Source organism: Brassica oleracea, chromosome C4 (assembly GCF_000695525.1).
Source record: "Brassica oleracea var. oleracea cultivar TO1000 chromosome C4, BOL, whole genome shotgun sequence".
Classification (NCBI taxonomy): Eukaryota; Viridiplantae; Streptophyta; class Magnoliopsida; order Brassicales; family Brassicaceae; genus Brassica; species Brassica oleracea.
In genome coordinates, this window is record NC_027751.1 from 10,417,004 (window position 1) to 10,429,675 (window position 12,672).

Sequence of the window (12,672 nt, forward strand, 5' to 3'; positions counted from 1 at the left end):
TCCTCCCAGTACAAAGAAAGTAAGGTAAGAGGCAAATAACCAATCCATATGTAGAACTTGCAAACATATGGACACATTATCAGGCAGGCAGAGAATCTTTGGTGGGATTGACATTAGATTACATCCCTCTTCACTTTTGATTTAGTGGTTTAGTCTTCTTAATAAAGTACACCAACTCTTCAAATATTTTCAGTTTCATTTCAGTTCATGAACTAGAGGCTAAAACCAAATGTTTAAAATTGAACTGAAATCAAGTAACACAAGTTGATTCAAACACTGAACACTGTTCATGACTTCCCCATAAGATTAGTTGAGCCTTTTCTCCCTTAAATCTAATTATGACCAAATGTAAAATCATGTACAACAATCTGGACACGCTTTTGAAACCTAAAGCTTAAACTCATCAACTAAGCTTTCTTACACAAATGTTGATGATAAAAAGCAAACATGACTTCCACAACAAAGGATCATTTTGCTTCTTCTCATGTCTATAACCGGTTTTCGTTTTATCACCTCCTGCTACTAGCCAACGTCTTCTATCCTCCATAAACATTCTTTTCTCAACGGTGAATCTGTAAATATAGCCTTGATGAAATCTTGTACCTGCAACACACATCATTACAAAAGCTTCAGAATCTCTTCATGAGGTAAAACAAGTTTAAAAAAAAGACTGTACCTCTGTTCTTGTATAATTGCAACTAAACAATTCGCCACTTTCCCAAGCTGAAGTTATAGACTTAAGAGGCATATCCAATAGTTCTGTAAATGAGAAATACAAAGCAAAAGAAGCCATGGAACGAAAAATTCACTGAGCAACCAATACCAAGGGGAAAATAAATGAACAAATAGTAAAAGACATGCCTGCTAGTTTTCGAGTTTTACGCAAAGATGGTATGAGATCATCAAGAGGACGAGAAGTGTCGTCTGCAGATTTCAAGGAACCGAGTAAAGAAGACAGATTCTCCAACATGAGATGAATCAATCTTTGTAGCTGAGAAGTGAGAATAAGCAAAACCGTTTTAATAGCCAATTATAAAGAACCATTTCCCAAGGGACTAGCCAAGAAGAAACAGTTACCTGAAAAGTTTCATCAGCAGCCATGTCGTCCAGAAGAAGAATGTCTCTGGTTATTCTTCGAAACACCGACTCCAAAACCATGCACATGCTTTGTTTGTAAGTTTTGGGCCGTAAGACCGGTTCCCATATCAGATGCACTTTCTCTAGACTAAAGACAACCTATAAAACAATTGCATCTTCCTGATAAAAAGGTAAAATCAAACACAGATGTTTATAGACTGAGCAATTACCTGCTCAACGCTAAATTTTGCAGATTCGAATTGCTTTATTTGATGAGTATCTTGAAATCCATCTGCACTGTCTATAGCCTGTTGACAGACGCAAAATATTAGATGAAGAATCAATGCTCTTTAAACTTCATATAATACTAATTTCCCCTGAAACTTACCTCCTGCAAACTTGAAATAACAAGCTGAACTTGTCTTTGTAAAACTTCTTCCGCCATCAATTTAAATCGTGGGGCTATGTCAGCAAACACTGCATATTCCTTGATGGAACTAGGGAAGCTAGCACGATACTGTGAACAAAATGATGATGACGTCAGTTTCTCCATCAAAGAAAGTTCAAAACAGCGGTTTTATATTGCATAACACACATCTGTCCATACCTCAAAAGCAAGTCCAAGTATCTCTTCAAACAAATATAGACAATCGTTGTGCAAAAGAACAGCAGCCTGATTGATGCCATTGAGTTGTTTCCCTAACTTCACATTTCGAGAAAGCAAAGAAGAAAGATAAGACTTTGAGCATATTTTTGAAAGATTATTCATTCAACTATTCTTTCACTGACCTTGACGGGAACAACAGCTTCATAAAGAAGTATAGAATCTCGAGCAGCATGGTAGAACTCTAAAGCAACCCTTGCAGAAGACACACAGACATCCTGCATGGAAAAAAAGAGTTTATTATCCCAACCAAGTCTGAAAATTTCTAAAATATTGAATAGGACAAATCCGAAAGAGCTACCTCGAGAGTCTTATGTACCAAGTGAACAAGTTGAGAAGCAGCTTCCGACACCACACACATTTCAGATGAAAAAAGTAAGCGAACGATGTGCTTTGACGAATTTGCATCTAAAGACTCATCCGCACCGTCAGACTTCAAACTGGTAGCAAGTCCCTGAAAAAAAATGATTTCATAATCATGATCAATACATGAGAAGGAAGGTTGATGCAGTTATACGTTAACGATAATCAAAGCTCACCTGAGGAATCGTAAAGTTACACTGCAACATCAGACTTCTTGCTTTTGCTAGAATCTCAATCTTCTTTCTAGATGCAAAATGAACCTCCACATTTTCAGCATATTTGCTGAGCCTTCCCTCTGAGTCAGACGGTGAAACGAAACTCAGTTCCTTCAGAGCTGTTTCAAACTGAGAGGTCCTCTCAATAACTTTCTGAAAGTCGGCAAATTTAGAAGCATCTTCTGGGACAACCTGACTCCAAAGGGAACAACATACAGTTAAAGTTCAGTGGAGGAAAAATGCTCTTCTCTCTACCAAAGAGTTATTAAAACGAACCTTTGAAAGAAACTTAGAAATAATTAGCTCTGATATCCTCGGCCATGTCAATCGCACGAAAGAATGGATCCACGTAACGTTTCCAAAGCACAAGGAGCTGCAGATGAATTTAACAACGGTAAGAACTCCTGAATATATTGCATCTCCGTCCACATCTTCAGTCTGCATTCAAGAAGGTAAGAGGATTAGAAGACAAGGACCAGGGCAGAAAATACAAGAAGCACTGATCTCATGAGATGGATAATGGGCAGGTGTCTCATTGTTCCATAGAAATAGCTTACCTTGTGATCTGAGGATTGTTCTAGCTTTAATGTAGCTTCGGTTATTTCCCCTGAGGTTTTACATGAATCTTCTACAGCAACAAAAGTGGATGAATGAGTTACAGCTGGGGTAATGACATGCTTGAAGATTGAGTCAGCTGCTTTCGCAAGCCCATAGTCTAACATTCCAATCACCTAGAAAAATCCAAAACAGTCAAAACTCAAATAGCGCAAAAACAAATAATTCATAGAGAAAAAGTAGTATTCACATTCATACCTCCATTGCCTCAAGAACAGTTCTAAGAGCGATACCAGTAGTCTCACCAACGCTTAGCTGATAACTAATCCTAAGCTCACGTGAATCCAGCTCGAAAAGCACTGCACTTTCCATGACTTTTGCAAGAACCTCCTGAATCTGCAAACACAGACACAAATCTTCTAAACCACCACATTCTCAGTAAGCAAGATGAAAAGACTTAACAATAACACAACTTCCTCCTACGAAAACTCAGTGAAGTCAGCAAACAAAAATGAAAACTTCAAACTCATTACTTCCCGTTTCAGAATAAAGATTACATCTTTACGATACCCATTGGCTCACTGCTTCTCGTTTCAGAAGAAAGATTAGATTTTTATGACGCCCATTGGCTCACCTCATCAAAACAATCAGACCATTCTTTCCTAAGCAAAACGTAAGCAACAGGTTCTCCTTCTTCCTCTTCACCAACCCTCAACACGACTTTCATCTCTCTGATCCTCTCAGCAGCGAACCCAAACCCTCCGCACTTCAAAGCTTCCTTCGTTTCCCGCAACGCCTCGCAGACCCCCACGACCGCGTTCACCAAACCGAGCGACTCTCTCTTCACCCTTACTTCCTTGGTCTTCTCCCTTATCTCATCGACCACTTCTCGAATCTCTACATCAATCGGACGGTCGGAAACCAATTGCACGACATCGGAGACGTCGTCGGAGATCAGACGAGTCCTGGAGACGGCGTCTTGGCAGGTCGAGAAAAGGTCTGAGAATTCGGAGTGGTGTGCGAGGAGGTAGGACTGGACTTTGGACTTGATCCGGAGGGAATGGGACTCTAGACGGTTTACGAGGAGACGGAGATCCGGAGCTGATAATGGAGTCGTCGAGATCGTGTCCGGAGAGAAGTTCCCGGACGTTGAGAGAATCAAATAACGCGTCGATCTCCGGCATGACGGAGGGACGGTGGTCTTCGTCGAAGGAGGACGATGACACTGGACCATTATTTTCGTTTGAATTTTCTATTGGGCTTATTATATAGAATGGTAGGCCCAAACGGGTAAACCTTGTGCTGAACCTGGGCCGGATTCGATTCGACTTAAATAGTTGAAGGATAGTCCTAAACTACTACATCAGAAAGTTGGTATTGAACCTGAACCAAATTGAAAATCGAATGAACATCCAAAAATATCCAAATAAATGTATATCTAAGTAATGTAATAGTACTAATAATAAGTGAGCAAAAAAGGACTAATAATAAATATAAATAATCAAACTAATATTGTTATTTATTTTTAAATAATCTAAATAATTCAGATGTTTTAAATAATATTTTTCATTATTATTTTCTTTTTTTGAAAAAAAGCATTCATAAATCACGGCAAGCCCGTCATATTCTATTTTTTGTCATTATTTGTCATTATTTTGCATAAAAATACTCAATCTAAACCATATTAGTGGGTATTCTACTGAACACTGATTTTAAGCCATATATCCAAATCTCTCAACCCTATTCGAAAACCAAATTTATTTGAAGAGAGTCTGAATCTTTAATTTTAATATATTCAAAAGAACTGATTTAAATTCGAGCAGGTACACATGACCATGCTTACCTAGTGCCTTAAACGATTTGCAAAAAGATACTTATTTCGACTAGAAATGGGTGCAAATCGTATCAAATTTTACAGATATTTATCCATCTGTAGTCTATGTTTGATAAAACTAAACAACTTAACTAAACATTTAATAATTTAATAACTTTGAATATTACCAGCCAAAATGAAGAAATTCATTTTCTAAATAAGTGATTATTTGGAAGAGAAAATAAGTTCAAAATGCTGCAACAGTTAGTTAGCCTTAAGAACAGCGCAAAGTATTACTCTAAGTACCATTAATAGGAAATTCCATTTCTTGTATAAACATAAATGTTACAGTAAAACGTAATAAAAAAATACAATAGACAAAGAGCCAAAGCTTTTTAAAGCAGTTCGACTAATCTATTGTAATCTGTTTTAGACAAGAGAGAGAAAGAGTCTGATCCATGGCTGCAGCTAGAGAGTTTATCATATGTTTGCCTCTTATCACTTCTTTTGTGCACTTCTTTCATGCGAGTCGTGTCTAGTGCTGCGGACGTCAGCAGAGGAGGATGTGGCGGCGGCGATGGAAGTCTCCGGGACGATAATGAGCGGTGTTTGGAGGAGGTCAAAGATGACGATGATGATGACGTGGATAATGTTTACAAAGTGATTAACAAGATGAGGATATATGCTTGATCATGCATGGTTCATCGGTTCATTATATAGTCATACTTTTCTTTGTTTAAATTTTATTTTCTCTTGCATGCAAATCAATTTCCCTCGATTGATTCGCTGTTCAACCAGATTGATCGGCAGATAAGGAACAAGATCTTGAGTTTCCGATCCACAAACCCGAAGAGAGTTTCAGAGATGATGCAACAATGGCTCCGATGATCGACTAAAGACAACGATCGCTTCACCTCTGCGCTTCACCTCTCCGTAACTTCTCCTCTTCATCACAAAAAACCACTTCCTTCCTCTCCTTTCCTCTCAGCTGGACTTTTCAAGGATAATTGGGTTATTACTATATGAGTTACTGGACTTGCTCTTAAACTAGAGCCATTGGGCTTTTGTAAAATCTTTTTAATTTGCATTTTATATATATAAGAAAGCTAGTTACAAAAAAAAATATATTTATTTTCTCAAGTTTGTTGCTTTTTATTTATTCTTCTATACTTTTTTTTGGTAAAAGATTCTTCTGTATTTTTCTTAATTTAATTATGTCTTTCATCTTAGACTTGAGGTAACTGCTTTAGGAAAAAAACAGAATACATGAAATTAACATTCCGTAATAGTTTTCTTCTTTTTATTATTAGTTCGTGTATGCATGCAGACTCATGCCCTCGCAAAGACACAAATACAATTTTTTTTTTTCTGAAGACAAAAATACATAGAAAAAGTATATAGAGAACATCACCATGTCAGCTTTGTATTCATCGCACACTGCATAGTTTTTTCAATTTTTTTTTGTCAAATACATATTATTTATACTACATAAATATATGATTAGCTGAAGCTTGACGTTAACCGAAAAGATAGTAGATCGATGATCATATCATACTTTCACAATTTCTTCAGATATAACTTGCGTAGCTTAGACGCCAGTTATCAGGATCCAAATACTCAGTGTCGAACAGCTTGGGAGCATATCCTTTCTCACGATGGCCTTCGAAGTAGCATTTGTGGAGAGACTCTTTGGAATCAAGAAACTCGTTTAGCCATTTTTCAGATGAATGACCATATGTAGTAACCCTTTAACCTCACGAATCAAGAAACTCGTAATCTACATAATACAGTCCAAACCTCATTTTATACCCTTTCTCCCACTCGAAGTTGTCCATTACATGTGTGATATAAAAGTATTTTTCTATGCCTTTAGTTAATTATTATAAAAGTATTTTTAGTAAACATATTAGTTAGTGATATATTTGTATATACCTGATGGCTTTACCCATGATTAAGACGTGACTCTTAAGATCATCTCCAATGTATTTCTCTATATTTTCATCTATAACAGAGGAACTCTATAATAGAGTTGAGTTCCTCTCCAATGTATTTTTCTATATTTTTCTCTAAAAAGGAACATTCATACAAAATTCTTTTTATGTTTTACAATTAACACATTTTACTTATAAATGTTAAAAATTGATCATTTTATTTTAATTTTTGATTTTTCATAAAATTGCAATATTATGTAAACTAAATATTTTACTCAAAAACACATAATACAAAATATAATAAAATAAAATAGACATTATCTAACCATCAATATTACTATATTTTCCTATAAATGATTATTAATGCATTCCGAAATGAGAAATGAGTTTTTATCAAAGTTGTTGGAGTATGTTGTATTAATTAATATTTAGGTTGAACTTAAAAAATATGTTATCCATATGAAAAGTATACGTGAAACTTTTAATTTTAGTTTGAACTTTAATTACATATAAAACTTTAAATATCATTTGTTAAATAAAAATTTTCGTTTTACATAAAATAATAATAATTCTTTTATTTATGTTATTTATAATTGTGAAAACTTAAGAATTATTATGTAAACAAAAAACTGTGTTGTTATATGTAAAAGAAATTGTATTTCTCCATAAATAAATACTTTTATCATAATTACAAAAAGGTAAATGACTAATTTGTAAATAAAAAAGTTTGACTCTGTTATAGAGGAATGCTATTTTTACCTCCAAATATAGAGGAAAAAATAGCAATCTCTATTTTAGGGGAAGAAATAGAGATGGGTTGGAGTAGATTTTACTCTATTATAGAGTATAGAGACAAAAATAGCTCGAGGTTGGAGATGGTTTAATAAACTCTTTTCTCCCGTAGTCATTTGTGGCTTCGGCTACGGTCTTGGTTCCGTTGTCGATTTCGTCCATCCCTACCAATTTAATTTTAATCAGAATACTTTTTTTTTACAAAAAAAGAAACCAACACCATCGCAATGTTTAGTAATTACTCAGTCACATACATGTACACATGTGCATATGAGTATGTATTTATATATTGTTAGTTGGGTTACCATTCTCCATGATATAAATTTCTGGATTCTTGTATTCGTCTTGGATATGTCTCAAGAGATTCATCAAACCCGCTGGCGCTGGATATATCACTATCCCCATTGAAGTTGTCTGCAGATTAAACAAGACATATATAGTATATAGGTTGTTAACCGATCATTTTCATTTGTTTTTGTGAATTAAAAGCCATCCACTTTAGTAATTTTGTAAGTGAAATACTTTCGTAGAATTAAAAAAAGAAAGAAATACTTTCGAAAACCATAAAAAAAAAAATACTTGACAGATTTTTTCACAGTCAATTAAAATCCATAATCTACATATAATGTGCTCATGTGTAATGTGATACCTTGAGATGTGGTGAATGGTTTTGCTCAGCTGCAGGAACCAAAGAAACACACATTTTCACATATACATAGACAGCCGTGCGATTAAAGAATAAATCATAAAAATATAGTAGTAAACTAATAATACAAAATAATATAAAGCACTAATATATGAAAACTTAATTAACAAACAAAATAGTAATTATAAAACAATAATTATTTTTATTTTGTAAAAAGCACTCATTCACTCAATGTTTCTTATGCCATACTCAAACAAAAGTAAACTTTTATCAACTTTAATTTTAAAAGTATTTCAGAAGATGCATCAAAAACTATAATTTCGATCATTCTAATTACTCTAATTCTTTAATAATTAATAATTAAAAAGTGCCAAAAAATATTGTCAAATAGTTTTAAATCACGTTTTATAGTAAAATTAGCATACATGGAAAAAATCCTAAAAGAGCATTTATTAAAATATAATGTAAATATATTTCATATTTGAGTTTAATATTTAGTTATTAAGGTTTGATTATGGTTTAGTATTCAGATAGTGGAGGTGGGATTGAGATTTAAGAGTTAGATATAATTAGTTTTCTCTATTTTGGAAATTTCTATCAGTAATATTAATTTGAAATAATTTTTTTAAAATGTTTCTTGAAAATTTGCCTACTAATCATCTACATATTTGTTACTTAAGAAAGCTATGTTTTCATTATAACTCAATGTTTTATTTATCCTAATTACCAAAGTGCTTTCATCAAATAAACTATGTTTTATAATTATATATTATACTACCATGAATCTTTATATAAGACTAGTAGTCTAGTACTAGCCGTTAATCTAGACGAGCTTTCAACATAAAACCAATTGGTGATAAGTGAGTTGGCTCATCTATATCTTTATATATTACTAATGATCTCTTCCAACTTTTGATGTGAGACCTTTGTTTCTAATACGCTCCCTCGAGATCGATGGACTGACTTTGGGCTGGATCGATAATGGATTGGGTTGGATTGTTTGGATCAGACTCTGATACCTTGTTAAGCTAGATGAACTTCCAACTTAAAACCAATTAGTGATAAGTGGATTGACTCATCTATCTTATATATTACTAAAGATCTTTTCTAATTTCCGATGTGGGATCTTTGTCCTTAATACTAGCTTATGCCTTATTTTTTTTTAAAAAATATTGCTATAATAGGCGAAAGTTTCTTTTCTTCACAAAGATGAAAATGGAAAAAAAGTACCTGATAATTTTGCGCCTACGTCGTTGGTATAACTAAGCTCCGATGCATTGATATTGGTGAGAGGGGTAGTGAAAAATGCACCATAGTAATTTAATCCGACAAAGTCCAAAGATTTTTTTAGTTTCTCAGATTCTTCTTCGGTAAATTCAGGCAATCGGACGTTTACATCTTTTTGCATTACCGTTGGATAATGTCCATATGTGAGAGGGCGAAGAAACCTGCACATTCGTACGTAGTTAAGAAAGCAATATGTATGTCCCATATCTTATACATAATCAAACATTATATTAATCAAATCATGAATACATATCAGGTTTGGCAAACAAAATAGAAACGCACCAGCCGAGTTGGTAATCGAGAGCTCGTCTTGCGTACTCGACATCTTTTCTAGAATTTGGATCATTAGGCTCGTACCAGTGAGATACCAACACTATTCCAATCTTCCCTCCGTTCTCTTGGCACTATATTTCCAAACATAGCAAAGAAATAATGGAACTATTATATATAGAGGGTTTAGGGGTTATATATAAGAAAATTTCTAGCACTAACCTTGACGCATTTTCGGAATTCTTCAAAGCAGCAAGATGAGAAAGGATCTGGTTATGAGTAACTTTGTAAGGCTCTTCGGATGAATCTCCTGAGCTAGGGACATTTGAGGACTTCAAATGGAGAGCACCGTCCTGGCGCTTTCTTGCCTTTTGAATAACCAGCAACACTATATACCGATGGCTCGTTAAATGTTCCCCAGTTCTTCACCCTATCTCCAAAATTCTCAAAGCAGAATGTAGCAAACTCCCGGAAATCCTCTCTACATTAAAATTAATTTGTTAGAATTGGTTATAAGAAATAATCAAATAGTTGGAAATTGTTTTTTTTTTGTTTCTTTTTGGCATATAAAAATACATTTTGAAGTTTCTTTACATGCAAAATTACTTACACAATTCTTTCGTCTAAAAAACCACCATACTCCACTTCTAGAGCAAATGGGGATTCCCAGTGAAACAGAGTAATAGAAGGCTGAATCTCTGTTAATTATTATTACAAAATCTTTACTATAAGATAAAGTTGAAATAACTAGGTAAAACATTTAAGAGCATGACTTAATTAAGTTATATGGTTTTCAACCATTGGCTATAAGTTCATCTATAAGATCGTTGTAGAACTGCACCCCCTCCTTGTTTACACCTTTCCTTACACTTCCATCTGAGAATTGATATATGCATGAAGTTAGAAGCTAACATTACCTCTTTTCAAATTTACATTTAGATTCTAATTAATAGTATGTGGTTTGGTTAAATGATTACAAGGAAGAATGCGAAGGACTTACGAGGGAAGATTCTGGTCCATGAGATTGAAAATCTGAACCCATTCGTTTTCAATTCCTTCATTAATTTTATATCATCCTATATAATATCACATCCCACGCAATCCTTTCAATATAGACATGAAATAATATATACTACTATTTAATACACATTGGAATTTGTATTTTATAAAACCAGTAAACACATTGTAACAATGACGTACCTTGTAACGGGTATAAAAGTCGTCTCCCATATCTGCATCATCCCCATGTTCAACCTTGTCTGAAAGATATGACAATAGTGGTGATTCATTGTTTATAAAGGGTTTAGTTATATAATTTGGTGAATTAAAATTAACATAAAAACAAAATGTGTTAGACTAAGTTATCAAAATAAAAGAAACCATTTCAATGATTTCAACTCTAACCATTTCAGATACATATGAAATAGTACAATAGACGATATAAGACATGTTTGTTTTTCTTGATTTTGTTAGACTCCGAATTTTAGAATCACTTTCTAAGGGCATCTCCAATCATGACACTAAATTTAATGTTAAAATTACGCTAAATTTGATGTTTTGATGTCATACTTTTTTTTGTCAAATCCAACCATAAAATTAAATATTACACCAAAAGTACTATTATATATTATTTGATGTTTTTAATTTTTTTTTTTAATTTTTATTATTTTTAATTGATAAATAATTATTTTATCACATTTAAATATTATGTTTTTTAATTTTATGTTTATAATAATTATTTACATTTATATTTTCATTTTAACATTAGTATTCTTTTATGTATTTATTTATATTAAAAATTATATTAAAAAATACAAACTATTAATTATGAAAAGCGCATAACAAAATAATATGTTTAGTTCATTTTTAATATGCATTTAATCTTATCCAGTTTATATTATTAATTTATATATTTTATAAAACATTAACTAAAGTTTTATATTATTAAAAATAAAATATAAAAGTTCTATGATATTTTATTTTTTACGATATAAAGTAAATGATAATAATAATTTAGTGATTACTTACTTGAAATAAAATTAAAAATATTTTAGTTATGTAGAAATAAATAAAAATACAATAATAAAAATTAGTTACAAATTTAAAATAATTAATAATAATAATTGAAATATATTATTAAATGAAATATAATAAAATATGTATATTAGATATTTGGTATGGTGAATTGTAACACTATTCACTCTACACCAAATTTAGTGGGGGTGATGTCATTTTGGTGTCTTATCGAAGATGCAATTACACCATTTTGGTGTCCTATTAGAATTGGCCTAACTAATAGAAAACCGTAATTTATACCAGGAAACATGTGTTTCTTGAAAAAAAAAAAACCAGGAAACATGTGTGTAAATTCATCCCATCTTGTGAAGCCTCTCCCAGATCCTTTTTTAGCACCTTCAACCTATAACTCGGAACACATCAAAAATGATAAGATTAGTTTATCAATGTTGTAATTAATGGATGTCATTATATTATGTTTAAGATATCATCAAAGGTATACTGACTTGAAATGCAGAAACGGCTGTTCCAAAGATGAAATCTTTGGGGAAATCTTGCTTGTGGATCTCGAACTCGGGTCCAATGATGGTGCCCAGTTCTTCATCATCTAAGTTGGTGTGCGGTCCAATCATGCCCAAGTCTTCGCTTACATGCGGTCCAATAACGATGCCAAGATACCCAGTGTTAGGTCCAATATTGACGACACCGAGATCCTCATCGCTTGGTTGAGGCCTAGCTTCAGCGTTGAAGCTAAGGGTACTCTTTAGGGCTAAAACCCCTAGGAATAAAGTGAGAGTAGTGGTAGCCATTATATTATATGAGTGGGTTTCTTGTGAATGTTATGGTTCTTCTACTTCCCAAGCCGTCTTCTATTTATAGAAAAGAAGCCTCAAGTGTATTCTGATAAAAGGGCAGCTTCAAGTGTTGTATTGAGTTAAAAGGGAACACTTAATTAGTCAGTATCCGTAGTTTTATTTAGTTGTAAGTCACAGGATTAGTTATTATTCCTAATTATATTATCACTTTCGGTACTGGAAAATTAC

At 33.1% G+C, this 12,672-nt stretch overlaps 1 protein-coding gene and 2 pseudogenes across 1 annotated transcript; 1 reads left to right on the forward strand and 2 right to left on the reverse strand.

Annotated features, from left to right (window-relative positions):
• Positions 1-294: 294 nt before the first annotated feature.
• Positions 295-4,097, reverse strand: LOC106337019 (annotated as a pseudogene).
• A 1,048-nt stretch (positions 4,098-5,145) lies between these two features.
• LOC106341461 (protein RALF-like 17) lies at positions 5,146-5,781 on the forward strand. Its single transcript, XM_013780232.1, is given in 2 exon segments — positions 5,146-5,175; positions 5,177-5,781. Coding segments are annotated over 2 exon segments (231 nt in total). The 3' UTR covers positions 5,378-5,781.
• Positions 5,782-6,131: 350 nt separating this feature from the next.
• Positions 6,132-12,456, reverse strand: LOC106340411 (annotated as a pseudogene).
• Between the last annotated feature and the right edge of the window lie 216 nt (positions 12,457-12,672).